Source organism: Chelonoidis abingdonii, chromosome 15 (genome assembly GCF_003597395.2).
Source record: "Chelonoidis abingdonii isolate Lonesome George chromosome 15, CheloAbing_2.0, whole genome shotgun sequence".
NCBI lineage: Eukaryota > Metazoa > Chordata > Testudines > Testudinidae > Chelonoidis > Chelonoidis abingdonii.
In genome coordinates this window covers 36,665,572-36,689,912 of record NC_133783.1, presented here as the reverse complement: position 1 = coordinate 36,689,912, position 24,341 = coordinate 36,665,572, and the positions used below count along the sequence as shown (strand labels likewise).

General features: G+C 38.8%; 1 protein-coding gene across 1 annotated transcript in view; it reads left to right on the top strand.

Moving 5' to 3' along the window:
* The window catches only part of ADGRA1 (adhesion G protein-coupled receptor A1), a 495,656-nt gene that overhangs the window by 289,952 nt on the left and 181,363 nt on the right, over positions 1 to 24,341 (top strand). Inside the window, exons 11-12 of the mRNA XM_075072712.1 lie at positions 137 to 298; positions 10,010 to 10,225. Of these exons, the coding sequence (XP_074928813.1) occupies positions 137 to 298; positions 10,010 to 10,225 (378 nt within the window). The remainder of the gene's footprint in view (positions 1 to 136; positions 299 to 10,009; positions 10,226 to 24,341) is intronic.

Below are 24,341 nucleotides of genomic sequence, written 5' to 3'. Positions count from 1 at the left end.
TCTAACAGAATGACTAGTCTCCTTAAAATGACTATCATTAGGTGAGATAAGGTGCCAAATTTCAATTGCACTCTTATGTTCTTTGTTGCCATTTTAATGGTATAATAGTTTCCCATGTAATTACTTTTTCCTTCAGCTTGGAGATGCTATAATTGAAATTGCCAGCAACATAATGTTGGTAGATGACCATGTGTTGTGGATGGCCCAGAATGAAAACAAAGCCTGTACCAGGATTGTACAATGTGTGGCACACATTACAAATCAGGCACTGACCAGCCATACTCAGGTTATATCAAAGGTATGTAATAAAATTATAAATATTTTGTTGGGGTTTGTTTGAAAGAGCTGTCATTTTTCTATCAATTTTTGCATTAGCATTTTATATTCATTAAAGTACTGTTGGAAGACAGAAAAAGCAAAAATACAGTAGGTTTATCTAACATTACTGATAGGCTCAATAACTGACATTTATCTATTTATTATTATAGTGGATTGTTTCGTTTGTGGCGTGTTCTTCAAATATGGTATTGCTGTTCACTTCAGTTTACCCATCACTGTTGGTATATGTGTTCATTTTAGAAGGCTTAAACTGGGTCAATCAACATTTCCAATAAGAGGATAAGACAACATGCTCTGTTGTTGCCTGCAGCTTTTGATATGGCTGTCAGAGAGCATTCTAGGTATTATAGCGTAAACCGGTGAGAAAGGCCTGGCTGAAAAGGTGCATCTTGTTGCTCATGGTAAAGATAGCAGCTAGTTTTGTGTTTAATCTTATTTTATGAGGCGCAAATTGTAGATGCTTGGACCTACTACCAAAAATGCCCAGCCTCCAGCCCACAAGAGTTCACCCTTGGGACACTGAATATATTTTTAGCAGTTTTTCAACATTTAAATAGTAGAATGGACCAAAATCAGAAGCTTAAATCCAAAACCTTTACCATTTTAAATTAAATATTTAAAGAGTTATTGAGTATGTTTAAAAAAGAAAAAACAATAACAACTTGCAAAACCTTGCATATTTTGGTCCGTTATCTACAGAATTTGTTTGGAGATATTGCTTGAAAGTGAATTCCTTGTTCATTTTCGTTACAGACCAGTGCATATTTTCAAACACACATGTGCACACGGACACACAAACAGGCATTGGTGGCCTGCTTATATCCTTAGCCCCTTGAACAGTGCAACTCAGGTGAGGTGGGAGGGTCCTAGAGCTTGGGCTATAGCCTGAGCATGAACATCTACGCCACAATTAAACAGTCTTTTAGCCTGAGCCCTGCGAGCCCGAGTCAGCTAGCACGGTCCAGCTTTGGGTTTTTAATTGCAGTGTAGACATATCCTTAAAGAAGAAAGACCTAGAAGGACCAGTCTTTTTTTCACTTGCAGATTATACTGTCTGAGGAACTGATTTGTCTATTTTTAAAGAAAAAAAGCTGTTTAGACTCAGATTCATAGACTCTAGGACTGGAAGGGACCTTGAGAGGTCATCGAGTCCTCATGGCAGGACCAAATACTGTCTAGACCATCCCTGATAGACATTTATCTAACCTACTCCTAAATATCTCCAGAGATGGAGATTCCACAACCTCTCTAGGCAATTTATTCCAGTGTTTAACTACCCTGACAGTTAGGAACTTTTTCCTAATGTCCAACCTAAATCTCCCTTGATGCAGTTTAAGCCCATTGCTTCTTGTTCTATCATTAGAGGCTAAGGTGAACAAGTTTTCTCCCTCCTCCTGATGACACCCTTTTAGATACCTGAAAACTGCTATCATGTCCCCTCTCAGTCTTCTCTTTTCCAGACTAAATAAACCCAATTCTTTCAGCCTTCCTTCATAGGTCATGTTCTCAAGACCTTTAATCATTCTTGTTGCTCTTCTCTGGACCCTCTCCAATTTCTCCACATCTTTCTTGAAATGCGGTGCCCAGAACTGGACACAATACTCCAGTTGAGGCCTAACCAGCGCAGAGTAGAGCGGAAGAATGACTTCTCGTGTCTTGTTTACAACACACCTGTTAATGCATCCCAGAATCACGTTTGCTTTTTTTGCAACAGTATCACACTGTTGACTCATATTTAGCTTGTGGTCCACTATGACCCCTAGATCTCTTTCTGCCATACTCCTTCCTAGACAGTCTCTTCCCATTCTGTATGTGTGAAACTGATTGTTCCTTCCTAAGTGGAGCACTTTGCATTTGTCTTTATTGAACTTCATCCGGTTTACCTCAGACCATTTCTCCAATTTGTCCAGATCATTTTGAATTTTGACCCTGTCCTCCAAAGCAGTTGCAATCCCTCCCAGTTTGGTATCATCTGCAAACTTAATAAGCGTACTTTCTATGCCAACATCTAAGTCGTTGATGAAGATATTGAACAGAGCCGGTCCCAAAACAGACCCCTGCGGAACCCCACTTGTTATACCTTTCCAGCAGGATTGGGAGCCATTAATAACTACTCTCTGAGTACGGTTATCCAGCCAGTTATGCACCCACCTTATAGTAGCCCCATCTAAATTGTATTTGCCTAGTTTATCGATAAGGATATCATGCGAGACCGTATCAAATGCCTTATTATAAAGTCTGGGTATACCACATCCATCGTTTCTCCCTTATCCACAAGACTCGTTATCCTATCAAAGAAAGCTATCAGATTGGTTTGACACAATTTGTTCTTTACAAATCCATGCTGGCTATTCCCTATCACCTTACCACCTTCCAAGTGTTTGCAGATGATTTCTTTAATTACTTGCTCCATTATCTTCCCTGGCACAGAAGTTAAACTAACTGGTCTCTAGTTTCCTGGGTTGTTTTTATTTCCCTTTTTATAGATGGGCACTATATTTGCCCTTTTCCAGTCTTCTGGAATCTCTCCCGTCTCCCATGACTTTCCAAAGATAATAGCTAGAGGCTCAGATACCTCCTCTATTAACTCCTTGAGTATTCTAGGATGCATTTCATCAGGCCCTGGTGACTTGCAGGCATCTAACTTTTCTAAGTGATTTTTAACTTGCTCTTTTTTTATTTTATCTTCTAAACCTACCCCCTTCCCATAAGCATTCACTATGTTAGACATTCCTTCAGACTTCTCAGTGAAGCCCGAAACATTCATTGAAATGGTTATATATAGAAAAGTATCAGAGGAGTAGCCATGTTAGTCTGGATCTGTAAAAAGTGACAGAGTCCTTTGGCACCTTATAGACTAACAGACATATTGGCGCACATGTGACTGATGAAATGGGTATTCACCCACAAAACCTTATGCTCCAATACGTCTGTTAATCTATAAGGTGCCCATAGGACTCTTTGTTCTATATATAGAAAAGAATCACTTTCAATGTCCATTTTTATGTATGTATCTATTTAGAATATGTATAGACAGTAAAGTGCCTTCCTAGGGCTGGCTTTTATGTAACAGCTAAGGGGATGCTCTATTTGTATAAACTCCTGGTTTATTTTAAATGTCAAGTTCCATAGGTCATTTTTGTTGTCACTGCTTCTTGAGGATGTTGACATTCCTATCCAAAGTAATTCTTTCTGTTTATGCAAGCTGTAGATCTGTATCCCTAATCTATTAGCTGTGCTCTATCTTTTTTCTTCTTACAGTTTTCTGTAGGAGATTCAGTGCACAGTCGAGTGCAGCTTGTAAATAAACAAATCTGTGGACTTTCTTGTGTAGTCTCATGCAAACTAAACAACTTCCGTTCCTTTTGGACACCAGCCAGCAAACAATTAGCCAGTTAACTAGCTCACAGAAATTGCTTTAGTTTCTTTAAACAGAGTAAGACTGCACAGACTTTGAAGTGGTCACCTGATTTAGATATAATTTCTGAAAAATTAAGTCTCCTACTAAATCTGTCAATTGTATGACATGAACCTGGCCATATTCTTTCTTGGTCTATTGAAAACTTTGGGGGGAAGACAGACATGTTTTTCTCATGCACTATGGGATTGGTTATCACAAAGGCAAACAAACCCCTGAGTTGAAAGATAGGGAAGGAAATCCGTTGTATTGCCTCATGCCTCCCTGAGTTTGGAGTAGTGTATATATATAAATATTGTTCTGTACATAAGGAATGGCCTGTTACATCTTCTCAAATGTATAAACTCCAGATATTTTATCCCATGTATAATAATGCATTTAAGGTAGGAAATTATATATGGCTTCAAATTAATCTTACCGTGCAGAGTGAAAAAGAAACTCTTTTTTTGTATATTATATTAAAAAGTAAGAATAAATTCCTGTGAACATAAAATTCTTCTGATGGGACAGAAATAAGTGAAAAGGCTGCTATTTTTTGCTCTTAGTGTGCCAACCTGACACAGTCAAATTAAATCAATTTCATTGTTAATGTATGTGTAAATTTACTGAACAGTCTGCGATACCTTTCCATTCATGGCTATCTATCTGTGACATTCTGTACCTCACGGGAACGTCCTACACCCCCATGTTCATCTTTATACTATGATTGTGTGTTATCTAATGCAAAGTGTGTCATGTCAGGGGTTTTCAAAAGGCTCATGTGTACTGAGCATTGTTGTCATGGTAATGTTATAGTAATTGTCGTTATAGTAATGTTATAGGTTGTAATTTCATGTATATAGTTATGAGGCTGAATATGTGTCCTCATGGCTTAAAGCAAGCCCAGGCAAAAACTCTCCAAGAGCAGAGGGGCAGTTCACACCTCATCAGGGCATGTATGGGACAAATCCAGCCCAGCCTCATGGGAACAAAGGACACCAGCCTAGGCAACAACAAAGGATCTGTTAGACTCTCAAGTGTAGGCTTGTCTACACTGGCAAATTTTGTCACCAAAAACAGCAACAAAACAGCAAGAGCGTACACACTGCGGTGGGACTTCTGTCACGAAAAATCCCCAGTTTTGGTGACAAAAAACTTCCACCCCATGAGAGACTTTTGTCTTTTCCCCTCCCCTTATTGTCGACAACGAACCAGTGTAGACACTGCTGATTGTTTTGTCCACAGAACTAGCTTCTGCCAGTATCCCACAATGCCTGCCCTGATTGCTCTGCTCAGTGTTTTGATCTCTACTGCCTTGCAGACATGTGCCCCTCCCCTTTCAAAGCTCAAAGAAGTATCTGTGTGCGGGTCTGTTAGGGAAACAAACAAAGAGCAAATCATTGGAATGCTCCTGTTCTGCCCAGCACTAGGAACACAGCAGCAGGCAGACTGCTGCTGCAGGGCGAAGGGGACAGACTGCTGTGCTGCTTTGAAATTCCTCAGCATGGAGAGCTCACAGAGCTACTCATGATGCTGCTCTCGGCAGCTGAGGGGGCTGTGGGAGAACTCGGAGAGAATCCCAAGATGCGGAGCAATCAGCTCTTTCTTTCCACAACACTGCACTCTGGGATACGTACCCACGGTGCATTGTTCACCCTGTCGATGATGGTATCCCCAGTGTGGACATGATCTGTCGACAGAGGGAGCAAGTGTGAACACTCTTTGACGATTTTTCTTTTGTCGACCTTTGGGTGTCGACATAAATTTTGTCAACAAAACTTGGTAGTGTAGACAAGCTCTGCCTCACCCCCTTCCTTTGGTCAGTTTGGAACTGCGATGAGGTAATGCTCATCTGACTCTGAAGAGGGGTGGAGATGAAGAGGGAAGAAAGAACCTGATAAAAGGGAGAGATGTTTGCCATGCTCGTCTTCTCCCACCTCCATCTAAAGACATCATCACCAAGCGACTGAAGGGCTGATCAAATAGCCAGCCTGTTATGAAAAACATCTAAGTTTGTAGGGGCACTGAAAGTGTTAAGATCAGCTTAGAATCCATTTTGCTTTTATTTCATTTGACCAAATCCGACTTCTTGTTCTTTGATAGATAATCACTTAAAATTCAGCTTTGTAGTTAATAAATTTGTTTGTTTATTCCACCTGAAGCAGTGTGTTTGGTTTGAAGTGTGTCAGAGGCTCCACTTGGGATAACAAGCCTGGTGCACATCAGCTTCTTTGTTAAATTGACTAACTCATATAAGCTTGCAGCATCCAGTGGGCATAACTGGACACTGCAAGACGGAGGTTCCTAGGTTTGTGTCTGGGACTGGAGATATTGGCTAGTGTCATTTGGTTGCACAATCCAAGAAGCAGTTTATATACCAGAGGCTGTGAACAGCCCAGGAGTGGCGGCTCTCACAGCAGACTGGCTCCCAGAGTTGAGGATTGGCGTGACCTAGCAGATCACCAGTCCGGCTAACACCAGGGGAACTTCTGTCTATCTTATTTTATCTAATCTAATCCAATCTAATCTAATAATTTATCTATGGTAATTGTTTAGCTTTCAAAAGCAAACTATCCTGGCTATCTATACCTAGATAGTGACATTGTTGGCAATCTCTTTGCCATGGAATAACATGTTCTATGATAATTTCTCAGCACATTTTTCAGAAATTATATCTAAAATATGTGGCCACCTCTACTCCACTCATACAATCATAGCAAGTTACGGCAAGCATTTTATCGAAAGCTACCAAACTAATCTTTTTGTTTCCAAGTGCTATAAATATGGAAAATAATATGGTGTCCATGTATGTAACAGCAGGTTGGGGCAACACTTAAGAGGATGACAAAAATGGATCCTTGGGTGTGCAGCTCAGGACAATGCCAAAGGACACAAAGACTAAGCCTAGAAAGGGAAAGCCTCATTAACAATTAACCTGAAATTCTCTGACAATTTCAGTGGGATTATTTAGAGCGATCTGAGGCACAGGGACACTGTGTAACTTCCTGAGGTCACATCAGAAGTCTTGGGCAGAGCTGGGGGTTGAACCCACATCTTTTGACGTTTCCACAAGCATATCTTGTACCAGTGACATTTGTGTACACAGCATGAAAACCTATATGTGTAGGGTACATCAAGTTATCCAAGAAAACCTGGTTTCAATTTTAAAGTTTTTCTGTCTGGCTGTTCCAGCTATTAGACTGTTCAAAACAAAGTCTCAGGATATTTTTTTTATAATGAGTGTGTGTGTGGGGGGGTGGTTCTGCTTCTTGTGTTCTAAAATGGGTCAGCCATTTTTACTCAAAAAATCTGGAAAGGTGAATGTTTTTAAAAAATTAGCAACAACTAGAATGGAAATATTATGAAACCTTAACTGTAGTGGAAGCTGCAGCTCCTGCTATTAGCCATTAGTGCTAGCCTAAATAGAGCATTGGAGGCGGCAGCACTTGTGGCCAACGGGAGTTTACTCTACTTCATAGCTTCATTTTGAGCGCACACAGATAAACCAGCCACTGAAGGGTTATTATGAGACACCCCACTGACTTATGACAGAATCCAGACAATCCAGACTGACAAGGCAGGACCTAAGGACAGTAAAGCCACCATATTTCCTCCCCACTTTACAATGAGGTTTTAGTGTTTTGGTTCCAAGCCTACAACATCCTGAGTAAACTGCTGATCAGAAAAATTCTGACAAAACTTTTTTTTGGAATTTGCCAGTTCATTGAGATCAAACCATTGTTGTGAGAATGGTTGGATTTTCACAAACTTCCAGTGGACCCCAGGTTTCAGAACCTGCCTGCCAGTCAGGTTTCCATCATAAACGTGCCTGGTTTCCTTCCAGCTTGCTTGACCAGCTCTTTGGCAGTCCACTGAGCTGGGAGTCTCAGAACACAGGAGCCAGTGTTTCCAGGCTCAGTTTCACTTCAGTCCACCATGCAGGCTGAGGGGAAACCAGAAGCCCGGAATCCCCCAGCAGGTTGGCTGCTTTGGAGCTGGGGACTCTGGAAGACCCTCAAAGACCTGGCCGCAGGGGCCTGAAATTGACATAATTCTGGTCAGTTTCATTGCAGTCCTCACTAACAGCAGCAGTGTTACTGACCAGACTTCTGTTAACATGACAACAGGGTCTAGTCAGTTTCACTTTGCTGTTCAGTCCTGGGCAATCATGAAACTGACAAGAATCATGTCAACATATCTTTAGTCTGCAGCTGCTAGGGCTTCCAGGGTTCCCAGCTCCATTGCAGCTCACCAGGTGGGAAGTCAGGGATCCTGATTAATATATTTCCCTTCAGAAATACCACATTTTAGTGCTTCCAAAATGAAATACTGTGATATATCAATTCAACAAAACTCTTCAAAATTTCAACTTTTTATTCCAATCAAGACAGGAAATATTTTCAAATTTTCAAACATTTTCCTGGGACAGAAAAACATTTTCTCAGCCGGCTCTTTTGTTTTTTTCCCCTGCCAGCTAGAAAGTACTTCCCACTAGCGTGAAGTCATGTGAAAATCTTCTGCAAAATAAACCTTCAGCAGAACTGGCACCATGCTCCAAATTTTCTGGGGTTTGATGTGACAATTTCACCCTATTCTAATCAATACTGAGTGAAGTTGAGTCTTATTGTGGAACACTATTGCCTGAGGTGCTGAAGAGTATCATAGAATTCTCGGAGTCTAATAAACTCTAGAATCCCTTCCTTTTCCAAATCAAGGGGCAAAATTTCCCTGACAACTCCATCCCCACAAATGAAAAGAATATATAAAGTGCATGTATAATGTATAAAGTGCCATGTGCATGTTTGTTACACTACAAATAATCATTAAAACTGTGTTCTTACAGCAGGAAATATACCCGATTAACAAAATCTAGGGGTAGAAAACGTGCTATTCTTCTGAGCTGTGCTGCTGTTAAAACTTTCCCATCATCATTAATTACCACTTTGCATAATGAAACATAAAACACCGTCTCTCTAGGACAAGTCAAGTCTGTGTTCTTCCATGGACAGCACTCAGCAAATGTGAACCCACTAATCAGCCCTGTATGACTTCAGACCTAAATTGACCTATGGAAGTTATAGTATGCATATGTACCCATTTTTGAAAGTGTGAACCAGAACATGGAAAGTGCAAAAACAGCACTTGAGAGGGAAGTTGCACCAATGATAATATTTTCCCATGTTTTCCAGGCCTGAAAAAATAAGCTTTTATTGCTGCACAGCATAGAATGGATATGGTTTAGTAGGGAAAGTGTCTTAAACATCCCTGAGTTCTCTCTAATTGTTTCATGAGTGGAACAGAAATATAGAAGTCAATAGTAACTTCACTGCAAACAAAACCTAAAGCTTGTCACTGTCCTTTGCTCTACTATATATACATGCAAGATTTTATACAAATCAGATTTAGTATGTATAGATGTTTCATATTTTCTGTATTAGGCATTTTATTGAAATGGGGTTGTCTCAGCCAGTCATAGTGGGTGGGAGTTGACTTCAGAGTTACTGACCAATAACTGATGCCATAGGAGAATCTTTAGGTCCTGATGTAGAGGCAGTAGCCAAGAAAAGCAGGCACGGCGAGAGACGTGCCCTCCAGCAATTTCTGGCAGCCAGAGAAGACCTTTATGGGCTGCTGGAGCCTGTGTAGCTTAGAACAATGCTCAGACTGCTCTGTGTTACTACTTTGGACTTGACTGATGCTTGGTGGATTAGCAATCAGGGAACAGCAAAGCTACCTGAACAGTGCCAGTTGCCAAATGGCCAGGCTTGAAGATCTTGTCCCATTTATGTTATCTGTGTTAGGAGGAACTGAACACAATCTTGGATTCTATTTAACATATTTACTACTACTAATAGGTGCTCTATTCTCCTTGCATTTACACTGCTATAAATCTGGATTAACTCTACTGATGTTGGTAGCTACACTATTGTAAAATTGGTATACGGGAAAGGAGCATCAGGCTTTTTGTACATTTATGTGATGTTTTTTCTTCTGTCATTATTGTATTCATAATAAAGGTGCAAGCAAAACCACTGAACTGTTACCGAAATTAATTTTTTCTTCTTTGATCAATTTACCTTTCCATGTGTTTATCATCACGTTTCATATGTGTGTATGTATGTATATGTATGTGTGTGTGTGTATGTGTGTGTGTGTATATATATATGTGTATATATATATATACACACAGTGTATACAAAATGCATATTTTATACTGAGGATGCCTTTTAAAGTATCTTAGCAAAATACCAGTTTCTCAATGTGTTTTGACAGATTTCCCTTAATATTGCTCTGGAGGCCTTTATGATCAAGCCATCTAGCTTCATAGGAATGACTTGCACTGCCTTCCAGAAAATATCTGAAAATTCAGACAGGTCCCTGATCCATGATGTGGGGAACTGGGAAGCAGATTATCACCCAGACGAACATTTGAATTTTAAGTGCAACGATGGCAGTCTCAGTGGTTCTTTCATGAATTTTTCTACCAAAGTAAGTGGTATAAACAGTTGGGTACAACTGACTCTCTCTCTCTCTCTCTCTCTCTCTCTATTTCATTTGTATCTTTTATTCAAAGCAGATTACTACTTTACCACTGCAGGACTCAAACTGATTACAAGATTAAAAGCTCATATATTTATTTAATATAAATTGATTAATAAGAAAAGTAATTGTAACTTGTTACTGGTCTTAAATATTTAACTTCAAGTGTGATTATAATGCATATTTTACTTCCAATACCAGTGTGCTGTGTTTACAGATATTACATAAGTGTTTCCGTGCTTGATGTAAAAATTCAACATATAAACAGGAATGAGTGAGTATATATTTTGCTATTACAATCTATGGGGTTGACCCAACAAACTTCTACACATGTGAGCAATCCCACTGAAGTCAATGGGAAATACTTAGTTTAGTCAGGATCTCTCAGATGAGTTAAGCTTGCATGGATAGTGACATTTTCAGAAAAATTGTCTGTACTTCCACTAAATTGTTTTACGGTTATTATCTCGAAAACTTGATATAAAAGAAGAGCATTGCCTTGGAGTTTTGGAACAGCCTAAGGAAAACAATAATAAATAAGCCTCTTAATAGAATGCAGTATTATTATCAAATAATGAAGTGGAACAATTAAATTTTTATCTAGCGAGAAATAGAAATTTTGCATTTGGTTGAGCGTGTTATTAAATTTAAGTGAAGTAGGGTGGAATTTTAGTTATCTTTCAACAGCATCTCATTTTAATAGGCTTATTCCTTGAAATGCTGAGTACTCCAAAATGATACTGTTCTGGATAATACTACAAGCTTACTGAACTCTGAGAGTACTTTGATTGCAGTTATTTTCCTAGTTCTGTCTTTTGAACCTCTGTGTAACTTAGGTAATGGCAATGGTGAGCTGAAGGGAGCTCTTGGGAGAACCTTGTAAAAATTCTGTCACCAAACTGAAGGAAGGATTGGATAGCTTTCTTCCCTTTGATAGTTTAGCAGCATTCAGGGAGGGATGAACACCATCTATACCTAGGATGACTTACAAAGATGCTTCTGAAGAGCAACTTTTTAGTCCTTGGAATCCACAAGGTAGAATCTAATGTCAAGGATTACATTAAAAAGGGGAAAAAAAGAAAGATCCCTAGGGACTAATATTTCTGCGCCTTCCTACAAAACAATCTATCAATATAGCTATATACACACACTTCAAACAACCGAAGCTGAACACTATGTGCTCTCTCTCTCTCGCACAGTTATAGCATATATATAATATGCTATAACTCAAGCAGAAGTTGTGAGCTTGATGCAGATTTTACTGGTAAGGGTCTTTGGCCAATCTTATGGAGAAGGTCAGACAAAACAATTATAATGGTCCCTTCTGGCCCTAAAATATATAAATCTATGAATGTACTTTGTATATTTTTCAGGAATAAAGTATAAACATTTCCAGTAAATGCAGTTCACAGAAGTGTGTTTGCCAAGTGATGTCTCATTCTTTGGTTATGATTAAGCATTTTGGTTTAAGTAGGAAAACGAATAGATTCCCCAGCCCCTCATCCTTCATGTCTGTAACACACACATGCCAGGCATGCAATATTTATCACAGGCTAAGGCAGAACATTTTGGTTGAAGCCCCTTTTTATAAAAAGTTGGCAGTGCATCACTGCGTAAAGGGTCATTATAATCTTTTCTTACATATTTTGCCATGTTTATAGAAAGCAGCCAAGTCAGAATTTCCATCCAGATTTGTGTTTTCATATCTAGTTTCAGTGGATAAAAATATATTTGAAACTGCAGGTGCAATAGAGTATTTCATAATGCTCTTTAGAACCCCATCGTTCTATAATTATAACCAAATGTAAGGTTTTATCAGGAATGTACTGCTAAATTTGATACCAAACTAAGGCTTGCAAAGGAGACTGTCAAGTTATTTTTCATAACTTTATACTTCATTTTTCTTTTCACTTTATTTATAATAACTCCTTGAAAATGAACTATTTCCTTACACACATTTCTCCCTTCCAACACATGTGAAAAGTATTTTTCACATGAGTGCTGAGCTGCTGGAATCTATCATTCCTTTTGAGAGGAAAAGAGCACTGAAGCATTTGTTTTACAAAAATGGCAGAGACTCTGTAAACAGATATAAAAATAATAAAGTAGGTTAAATTTTGGCCCTATTAAATTTGACAGTTTCCCTTTAACCCAGTGGTTCTCAAACTTTTGTACTGGTGACCCTTTTCACACAGCAAGCCTCTGAGTGTGACCTCCCCCCCCCCTTATCAATTAAAAACATTTTTTTATATATTTAACACTATTATAAGTGATGGAGGCAAAGCGGGGTTTAGGGTGAGGCTGACAGCTCATGACCCCCCCATGTAATAACCTTGTGACCCCCAGAGGGGTCCCAACCCCCAGTTTGAGAACCCCTGCTTTAACCTATGCATTGATAAGCTTAAAGATTATAGCTGGGCATGAGGCAAGTATATCTTTACTGAATGTTTGTGCTAGATGGACCTTTGGTCTGACCCAGTATGACCGTTCTTATGTTCTTCTTATCCTGAGAACAGAAGTGACCTCTGTATAGTAGGTAAGGTTAAATTATGCTTTCCATTCTAACCCGTTTCTAAAAAAATTATGATGACTGAAAACTTTCACCTTTCAGATAGAAATTTTCCAGGCTTTGTGACTGTTCAAAGGTGAACTGTTTTAGAAAGATTTAATAAACGTGGTTTTTGAATACAAGGGAAGTGGAGGAGATAATGCTTTCCTTTTATTATTATCAAAAACAAATTCTAGCAATATTAAAAAATCAAATCAAAACAGATCTAATGATACATGTAAAATGGTTGAGTCTTAAAACTTGGCATAGAGATAGCCCTCATTGAGGAGAAAGTGCCTGTAAGTATTGTAGTGTGCATTGGTTTTGATTTGACCAAGTTATGAGCCTTTGAAAAGTGCAAATTGATCATGTGCAATACATTCTATAGCAGTTATGCTAAATTTGTAAATTGTATCACTAAGTAGGGTTTGAATCATCATAACTAACTTAACTACATAGTGAAGAGTATACTAAAATGCATACAGTATGAGGCACAGGGTCTGGCCCTGGTGCAAAGGTACTCAGCCCCCACCGCGCTGCTATGTGACAATGTGATCCTTCAGTGCAATGTTTCAAACACACTTGTGTAATTTTAGTAGTACTGACTTATTTCAGTAAAGTATATGAGTGCTAAGTGTTTACAGGCACAGGTGTAGAATAAGGAAGATTTGGATAGTCAAACACATGAATGGCATCGTTTCCAAAGGAAAAAGGACATTATTCTATACAAGGTTTCATTATTCTTTATAAGATTAACCTTTTTCTTTTTTTTTCTCTAATCTCTCCTACGTATTTTGGTTTGACATCTCAAGAGGTTATTTCAGTATCACATTCTTCCTGTTCATTTATTGTTTTATTTATACCTTACACAGTAGTATCTTAATGTAGCAGTAAGTCATCTGTGATTTTACAGAACATTGAACAGAAATTAAATCTATTCAATAATATCAGTAAACCAAAAGAAAATTCTTCTGAGAAAATGAACATTGAAAGCAAATATTTTTTTAAAATGCATAAATCTCTTCATAAAATTTAGTAATAATACTATTTTAGGCAAAAAGATCTGTGTGGCCTCAGAGCCCCATGCATGGATGCTTTTATATGACTAAAGACTGGGGGGGAAATGATGTGAAGCACATGGTTCAGACAGATGTATTCTTTAGGGGAGGACCTATTAAAAGGGATATTCTATATCCCAGTAAAGAGGAAAGGATAGAAGTTGATAAAGTGCTGGTAGGAAATGAAGAGAAACAATCAAATGAAAGAGTCCCCTTTAATTACGTCACACAAAGGCAGTCAACAAAATACGGCAAATTATATAAATGCTTGCATACAAATGCTAGAAATCTAAATACTAAGATGGATGAACTTAAGTGCCCGGTATTAAATATTGACATAATAGGCATCACAGAAACTTGGCGAAATGATGGTAATTAATAGGACACAATAATACCAAGGAACAAAATATATAGGAATGAATGAGTAGGTCATGCTAATGTGAGCGTGGCACTATGTGTGAAAGAAAGCAGAGTCCAATATAATAAACATCTTAAATGACTCAAACAGTTCCATGGAATTTCTGAGGATAGACATTCTATGTTTAAATAATGAATATAGCATCAGGAGTCCACTCCCAACCACCTGACAAGGATAGTGACAGTGATTGTGAGATGTTCTGGGAGATAGAGAGGTTACAAAACCAGAAAATGCAATAATAATGGGGATTTATAGCTATCCCCATGTTGGCTGAGTACACCTCAGGATGGGATACGGAGATAAACTTTCTAGACACCATTAATGACTGTTCTTGAAGCAGCTAGTCCTGAAACCCACAAGAGGAGAGGCAATTCTTTATTTAGCCCAAAGTAATTTACCAAATCTGGTCCAAGAGGTAAATATAGCTGAACCACTCGGTAATAGCAACCTTAATGTAATTAAATTTGACATCCTTAAATAACAAAGAAACCCACCATAGTAGCATTTAACTTTAGAAAGGGGAGCTATGAAAAAATGAGGAAGCTAATTAAACAGAAATTAAATGGAAGAGCCACAAAAGTGAAATGACTGCAAGCTGTGTAGAAACTTTTTAAAGACACCATAATAGAGGCTCAAACTAAATGAATTCCCCAAATAATAAAAACTGTAATAGGAAAAAAATAATGCCACCATGGCTAAAGAATGGCTTAAAAGATACAATTAGGTGCAAAAATTCATCCTTTGACAACTGGAAGTCAAATCCTACTGCAGAAAACAGAAATGGGCATAAACCCTGGAAAGTCAAGTGTAAAAGTGTAATTAGGCAATCCAAAAAAGAATTTGAAAAGCAGATAGCAAAAGACACAAAAACTAACAGCAATTTTTTTTTAAATACCTCAGGAGCCAGAAGCCTTCTAAACAGTCAGTGGGGCCACTGGGTGATTAAGATGCTAAAGGAGCACTCAAAGCCATTGCAGAGAAGCAAAATGAAATTCTTTGCATCAGTCTTCACCTCAGAGGATGTGAGGGAGATTCCCACACCTGAGCCATTATTTTTAGGTGAAAAATCTGAAGAATTGTCTCAGATAGAGGAGGTTTTGGAACAAATTGATAAATTAAACAGTAATAAGTCATAAGTAAATTAAACAGTAATAAGTCACCAGGACCAGATGTTAGTCCCAAGAGTTCTGAAGAAACTCAAATATGAAATTGCAGAACTGCTAACTTTGGTATGTAAGCTATTACTTAAATCACTGTCCATAGCAGATGGGTGGAATATAGCTAATGTAACACCGATTTTTTAAAAAGGCTCTAGAGGTGATCCGAGCAATTAAAGGCCAGTAAGTCTGACTTCGGTACCAGGCAAATTGGCTGAAATTATAGTAAAGAAGAGAATTGTCAGACACCTAGATGAACAGACTATGTTGGGGAAGAGTCAATACAGCTTTTGTAAAGGGAAATCGTGCCTCACCAATCTACTAGAACTCTTTGAGGGAGTCAACAAGCATGTGGGAAAGGGTCATACAGTTGATACAGTGTACTTGGACTTCCATAGCTCTTAAGCAAAGGCTCTAAAGCAAACTAAACAGTCATAGGATAAGAGGGAAGGCCCTTTCATGGATCAGTAACTGGTTAAAAGTTAAGGAACACAGGGTAATAATAAATGGTCAGACTTCACAGTGAATAGAAATAAATTGCAGGGTCCCCCAGGGATCTGTACTGGGGCCCGTGCTGTACAGCATCTTTGTAAATGATCTGGGAAAGGGGGTGAACAGTGAGATGGTACAAAACTACTCAAGATAGTTAGGTCCAGAGCAGACTGTGAAGGGTTACAAAGGGATCTCACAAAACTGTGTGACTGGGCAACAAAATGGCAGATGAAATTCAATGTTGATAAGTGCAAAGTAATGCTCATTGGAAAACATCATCCCAACTAAAGCAACAAGGAGTCCGGCTGTACCTTAAAGACTAACAGATTTATTTGGGTATAAGCTTTCGTGAATAAAAAAACCTCACTTTAAGGTGCCACCGGACTCTTTGTTGTTTTTGTGGATACAGACTAACATGGCTACCTCCTGATACTTGACATCATCCCAACTATACATATAAAATGATGGGGTCTAAATTAGCTGTTACCACTCAAGAAAGAGATCTTGGAGTCATTGTGGATAGTTCTCTGAAAACATCCACTCAATTTGCTGTGGCAAAAAAGCAAACAGAATGTTGGGAATCATTAAGAAAGGGATAGATAATGAGACAGAAAAAATCATATTGCCTATATATAAATCCATGGTATTCTCACACCTTGAATACTGCATGCAGTTTTCATTGCCACAAGATATATTAGAACTGGAAAAGGTACATGTAAGCATCCTTCATTCTCAATTTAATAAAATAAAATGGAATGAAATTAAGCCTGCTTTAGCTTGAAACATTGTAAGCTGTCTTTTCTTCTCTTTTAGCTATACCAAATATAGTAAAGAAACAAGGTGGATGAGGAAATTTCTTTGAAGAAGAGCTCTGTGAAAGCTCGTCTCTCTCTCCAACAGAGGTTGGTCCAGTAAAAGATATTACCTCACCCACCATGTCTCTCTCCAAGATTCTGGAACCTACATGGCTACAACAACACTAAACATAGTAAAGGCAATTATGTAGTGGTGACACATTTCCTTGATCTGTGTTTGTTAGGTGAAAATGTTTCCATGTCTCAAACAGAACCTTTTTTAAACTGTTTTGAAATTTATTCTCAGGCCTGGTCTACATCGGAGGAGGGGGGTGTTGTCGATGTAAGATGCACAAGTTCAGCTATGGGAATACCATAGCTGAAGTCGACATATCTTATTTTGGCTTACCTCCCATCCTCATGGCACGGGATCGAAGGCTGTGGCTCCCTCGTCAACTCCGCTACCACTGCTTGCTCTGGTGGAGTTCCAGAGTCGACGGGGAGCGCGTTTGGGGATCGATATATCACGTCTAGACGAGACGCGATATATCGATCCCCGATAAATTGATCGCTACCCACCGATACGGTGGGTAGTCTGGACGTACCTTCAGACTGATCACATAAGCTGTTTCTATAAGAAGTTGATGCATTTCTTCTAATAGTAATCATACAAAGTAATGCTCAAATGTAAACTTTTCCCTTCCATTTGTAAAATGGATACAGTGGGACAAATCCTGCAGACCTTAGTCCTTATTCAGGCAAAACCCACACTGAAGTCAATAAGGTATTTACCTGAGAGAAGATTGTAAGTTTGATCTGATACATTTGTATCAGGCACTGGCAGAAAAAAGATTCCACTTCCATCTTATTGTTAATTCTTGTTATTATCATCATCATCATTATTATCAATTTTTATTGTCATAGCATCGAAAGGCCTCAAATGTTTTGGGGGTTCCATGGTGCTAGGCAGTGGACAAACAATCACAGTGTAGAAGAGTTTGCAATGTAATTTGAAACAAGATGCAAGTCAGTCTCTTTCAGCTCATTAAATTTTATAGTACTTGTACATCACACTAATATATCTAGAAAATGTAGAAATATTAAGCTCTGCAAATCAAGAGGAGTATAAAAACAAATATGCCCTTGGAACATAGCGAATTTAAATTACTGCTGGACGCGATTGTGAGTGGTCCTTGTGTTGGCGTGGGGGAGACACAAAAAGAGTCTCCTCTCCCTGTGTGTGCAAGAGTTACCTATGAAAATGGGAGTGCTTACCCCTTCCTCCCCTGATAAGCAAACCTTCCAGAAAGGGGTAGAGAGGAATGTGGGACATTGACACTAGAGTGTGTTTGGGAGGAGCAGTTAGCTCTGTTCTTATGGATGGTGCAGACTGTGAACCCTCATGAGCACTGGGCAGCCATCGTTACAATTACTAAAGACCTTCACTAGTGACTCCTTTTCTATTTCTCCCCTGCCTCTCCACCAAAACCCTTTCTTCAGATTGCATTTCCGTGCTTTAGTCTGAAATTTCATCTGTACCTCCAGCTCTTAGTCAATAGGAGAAAGTATGAAATTAAGTAGTTATTTTCCTCTGGGTCTAAGAACATTTCTTCTGTTACCATGCTGCTACTGGGTAACACAAAGCTAGCTTTCAAACCCGTATGCAGTACTGAGGGTTTCCCCTCAGTACTGAATGTACACAAAGGAAGAAGATGGAAATTGAAAAGAAAGCTTTACTTATTTAGCATGCAAAGCAATTTTGGAATATATGAGATATTTTGAAAGAGGTAATTTAATTAAGTGGATCATTGCCTATCATGTGAAATGTGTATGTGAATTTATAAATATTATATCAGCACATTGTTGCTGTTTGTAGATGAGGCTGAGTGGCAGTTTCTATTATATTTTCATGGGTTTATTACTTGACTAAAAAAATTAGTCAGAGCTTAAATATAAGATGAGTTTGCAGCATCAAAGTATATTCCTTAACTTAATTCTGAGACGTGAGAGTTTTCCATAAACTGGCTTTTCTCTGTCACTGGTAAGTTAAACAGTTCTCTTTTAATTTGTTTTTAAACAGTTGAATAGCTATATGTCTGCTGTTATATATTTTTTTCTCTCACAATAAAATGAGCTGGAGAATTCCAGCTATCTGATCCATGCTGATTCCCCACTGCAAAAAACATTTATACCCATGCAAGTCTTACTGATTGACAATAGTGATTGTACAGTTGTAAATGACTACACAAGGTGCAAGAAAATGGAGAATCAGGCCCATCAGTGGCAGTGATAGGAGGCTGTTGGTCTCAGTTTCAAAGACTACTTTTTATTTTTAATTATTCTTTTAGCATTTCCTTAATTAGAGCTGGGTGAATATGGGTCGGGGAGGAGGAGCAAAAGCCGCAAAATCACTACAACAGTAATCTTACTAATCCCTGTTGTTTGCTTTCCACCAACATAAGTACTAACTATTGTTGTCCTCAAAAATGTTTGAGGAAAGAGAAATATTTACACAATTTTGTCCTGGAAATATATAACCATCATGTCATTTTTTTTATGAGATATTTAGTCATCCAATTCAGGGAGCATAAACAAAACCCACATATTGTAGATGACCAATTACACAATAAAAGAGTAGTAAATACTCAAGCAGTAGCCACAATAAGTAGTTTGAAAACAATTTACTGATGTAGGATGAAATATATTGCCATTTGAATAATAAACTACTAACATTTGGAGCCTGTTATTTCTATTTTCATAAATAGAAAAATATGGAAAAATTATTAAATACTTTGCTGTGAATAGGTCATTCAGTTGTAGCCTTCAGGAAGGAGGAAAACCAAACTGGGCATAATGTACTGAATACAGAGTTAAACGGGTAAAATAAAACAAATTATATAAGGACAAAAAAAGTAAAACTAAATTACAAAAACAGCACCAGAGAGAGAGAGAATAGTCATTCACAGAAGTTTAGGAAACAATTTTTAATACATTTCAGCATCCAGTTCTGATTCCACTATCAGCAAGACCCTTCTGGGAAGAATAATTTGTAATGTTCTCAAGATGTTCTAAAGCCCGCTGTTCATTCCTGTCTCATTCACAGATTTTCAATTTAATTTTCATTTCAACTTTAAGATGTTTTCCATAAAGTAAGTCAAGGCAGTAAGTCCAGCATCCAATGCAGAGTGAATAAAAGAAAGGGAGTATCTAATAGTGAGAGTGAAATGTATTGCAAGTAGGCACCAGGGAATTTCCCCCCTAGTGTTCACAAAGAGCTTTGGACCATTATTGTCATCAAACCTCTTACTACTGAAAAGAGAGAAAATCAATACAATTTGATTATACCAAATCAATAATAATAAAGTATTTTAGTGTGACTTCAGGCTTAGGGGAAAATACTGGAGTGTGTGTGTGTGTGTGTGTGTGTTCAAGAAAAGGAAAGTTGGTTTAGATTTTTTTTTTCCACAATACGTGAGATTGAAGAACATCAGTCATCCTTCATTATATACTGCCAGAATTTCAGACTTCTGATCCTTCTTATATGTTGGCCCTTGTCATAAAAACTCATAACTAGGGCTGATTCTCTCTCTTGCTCTGACTGCATTGGTTGCTATCAAGCTATCGCAAGAAGTGATATACCAGCATTTGGGGTTCAGATCTTGTGAGAACAGCTTGTGAAATTTCAGACCTGTCAAATCTGAACCCAAATTTTAGTCTTGATTCATCCTCAGACCTGAAATCCAGTTTAATCTTAATATGACCCATATTGTACATGTACAGTACATTAAATATATAGCCCTTCTATACTATCATTAAAATTCTGTTAGCAGAAACCTTTTAAAAAAAACTTTTAATATCACAGTCAAATTTGTAATATAGACAGGGTCTTACAGTTAGCATCATAAATAGACTTTGAAAAGCATTTTACTTGCAGGTTCTCAGTTTAAGTTATGGCTGTTTCAGAGTAAAAACCACAATAAAAAGCTTTACCTCCCTTTGGTGGGTCATCTCACAGAGAGGTGAATCATCGAGTTAACACTTCAGAGATGCAACAATAATATTCATTTCCTGTATGTATTCCTTTCATTTTAAAATTCAAGGTAGGAACATTGCACTCCACACATTCCTATTAGCTTTTCAGTTCTATTTACTTCTTACGGTTTTCAGAGCAAGATTGGCCTTTTGATTTGTCAGGCTGCATTACAGGAGATGTCCGTAGGTTGGGTTGTTAAAAGTGGAATTGGTATTATAACTTTAAACATGTCAACCATGAAGAAACATATCTGTATTTTAAAGTACCTTGACAAAAACCTATAGTTATTGGTTCATGGTATAATATTTTCAGATGTTAAATAATATTATTAAATGGAACTGTTACCACAATGACTGGTAAATTGAAAAATATGCACCTTGTGAGAAGCAGTTTTCCTTTTGCCCAGAATCAATTTTGAATTTCAAATTATAAAAATAGTGTGTAAATTATAGTAATATCGTAAATGTGGTGGTGGCGATACATCACTAAGTAGAAGTGCTTGAGTTAAAGGAGTGGAGAATGGAATATAATACAACTGCTTCCACCACTAAAGGCGGGGGGGGTGGATTTTGAGCTAAGATCAAGCTTGTAAAATTAAAGCCCAAAGAGGAATTTGAAGGAGAAAGTTATAAGCTCCAGAAAATAGGTCTCATAATGAAAGTGCCTTCTACTCTATAATTCAACATGTGTGAAATTTTCAGAATCTTTGTGGATAATTAATTGTATCTGTTCAGAAGCTGCCTAGCAGAGTGTGCATTAATTAACTTTCCCATTAATGCAAAAGCTAGTTCTTCTGTAAATAATTATGATTTATACTGAAAGTGTCAAAACCCAGAATGTTTAATATGTGCGGCTAAACAGCTATAGGTTTCAAAACAGTTTTCATACTGAACTTTTATAAAACCAGCCAGTTTTGACTTGGCTTTTGAACAATAACTCTTCCTCTGTTACTTTGAAGACTGGGCATTTGGAAGCAGCTTTTCCAGCTCTCCAGTGGATAAAGTTTCATAGACTCATAGACTCATAGGTCAGAAGGGACCAATATGATCATCTAGTCTGACCTCCTGCACAAGGCAGGCCACAAAACCCTGCCCATACACATTTATAACAACCCCGAACCCATGACTGAGTTATTGAAATCCTCAAAATTGAGATTTGAAGACCTCAAGCTGCAGGGAATCCACCAGCAAGCGACCCATGCCCCACGCTGCAGAGGAAGGCGAAAAACCTCCAGGGCCCCTGCCAATCCGCCCTGGAGGAAAATTCCTTCCCGACCCCAAATATGGCGATCAGCTAAACCCTGAGCATGTGGGCAAGACTCACCAGCCAGCACCCAAGAAAGAATTCTCTGCAGTAACTCAGTTCCCATCCCATCCAACATCCCCTCACAGACCATTGAGCAGACTTATCTGCCGATAATCCAAAATCAATTGCCCAAATTAAACTATCCCATCATAACATCCCCTCCATATACTTATCAAGCTTAGTCTTAAAGCCAGATAAGTCTTTTGCCCCCACTACTTCCCTCGGAAGGCCGTTCCAGAACTTCACTCCCCTAATGGTTAGAAACCTTCGTCTAATTTCAAGTCTAAACTTCCTAATATCCAGTTTGTACCCATTCGTCCTCGTGCCTACATTAGTACTAAACTTAAATAATTCCTCTCCCTCCCTAACGTTAATCCCCCTGATATATTTATATAGAGCAAGCATATCCCCCCGCAGCCTTCTTTTGGCCAGGCTAAACAAGCCAAGCTCTTTGAGTCTCCTTTCATAAGGCAGGTTTTCCATTCCTCGGATCATCCTAGTAGCCCGTCTCTGAACCTGTTCCAGTTTGAATTCATCCTTCTTAAACATGGGACACCAGAACTGCACACAATATTCCAGGTGGGGTCTCACCAGCGCCTTATATAACGGTACTAACACCTCCTTATCCTTGCTGGAAATACCTCGCCTGATGCACCCTAAAACCGCATTTGCTTTTTTAACGGCCATATCGCATTGGCGGCTCATAGACATCCTGCTATCAACCAATACCCCAAGGTCCTTCTCCTCCTCTGTTGCTTCCAACTGATGCGTCCCCAATGTATATCTAAAATTCTTATTATTAATCCCTAAGTGCATGACCTTGCACTTTTCACTATTATATTTCATCCTATTACTATTACTCCAGTTTACAAGGTGGTCCAGATCTTCCTGAATAGTATCCCGGTCCTTCTCCGTGTTAGCAATACCCCCCAGCTTCGTGTCATCCGCAAACTTTATTAGCACATTCCCGCTCTTTGTGCCAAGGTCAGTAATAAAAAGGTTAAATAAGATCGGTCCCAAAACCGATCCTTGAGGGACTCCACTAGTAACCTCCTTCCAGCCTGACAGTTCACCCTTCAGTACGACCCGCTGGAGTCTCCCCTTTAACCAGTTCCTTATCCACCTTACAACTTTCATATTCATCCCCATCTTTTCCAATTTAACTAACAGTTCCCCATGCGGAACCGTGTCAAACGCCTTACTGAAATCGAGGTAAATTAGATCTACCGCATTTCCTTTGTCTAAGTAATCCGTCACCTTCTCAAAGAAGGAGATCAGGTTGGTTTGGCACGATCTACCTTTAGTAAATCCATGTTGCAATTCGTCCCAATTACCATTGACCTCAATGTCCTTAACTACTTTCTCCCTTAAAATTTTTTCCAAGACCTTACACACTACAGACGTCAAGCTAACAGGCCTATAATTACCCGGATCACTTTTATTCCCTTTCTTAAAAATAGGAACTACGTTAGCAATTCTCCAGTCGTACGGCACAACCCCCGAGTTTACCGATTGCTTAAAAATTCTCGATAACGGGCTCGCAATTTCACGCGCCAGTTCCTTTAATATCCTCGGGTGGAGATTGTCCGGTCCCTCCGATTTTGTCCCATTAAGCTGTTCAAGTTTGGCCTCTACCTCAGATGCGGTAATATCCACCTCCATATCCACATTCCCGTTTGTCATCCCTCCATCGTCCCTAAACTCCTCACTAGTCTTATTAAAGACCGAGGCAAAGTACTTATTTAGATATTGGGCCATGCCTAGGTTATCCTTAACCTCCGTTCCATCCTCAGTGTATAGCGGCCCCACTTCTTCTTTCTTTGTTTTCTTCTTATTTATGTGGCTGTAGAACCTTTTACTATTGGTTTTGATTCCCTTTGCAAGGTCCAGTTCTACGCGGCTTTTAGCCTTCCTCACTTTATCCCTACACGTTCTGACCTCACTAAGGTAGCTTCCCTTGCTAATCCCGCCTTTCTTCCACTCCCTGTAAGCTTTCTGCTTTTTCCTAATCCCCTCTCTGAGTTGCTTGCTCATCCAGCTTGGCCTACAACTCCTGCCCATGGTTTTTTTCCCCTTTCTTGGGATGCAGGCTTCCGCCAGTTTCCGCAGCTGCGACTTAAAGTAATTCCAGGCCTCCTCCGCATTTAAATCCACAAGTTCCTCCGTCCAATCCACTTCCCTAACTAATTTCCTTAACTCTTTAAAATTAGCCCTCGAGAAGTCGAAAACCCTAATCCCAGATCTACGTTTGTTTATCCTT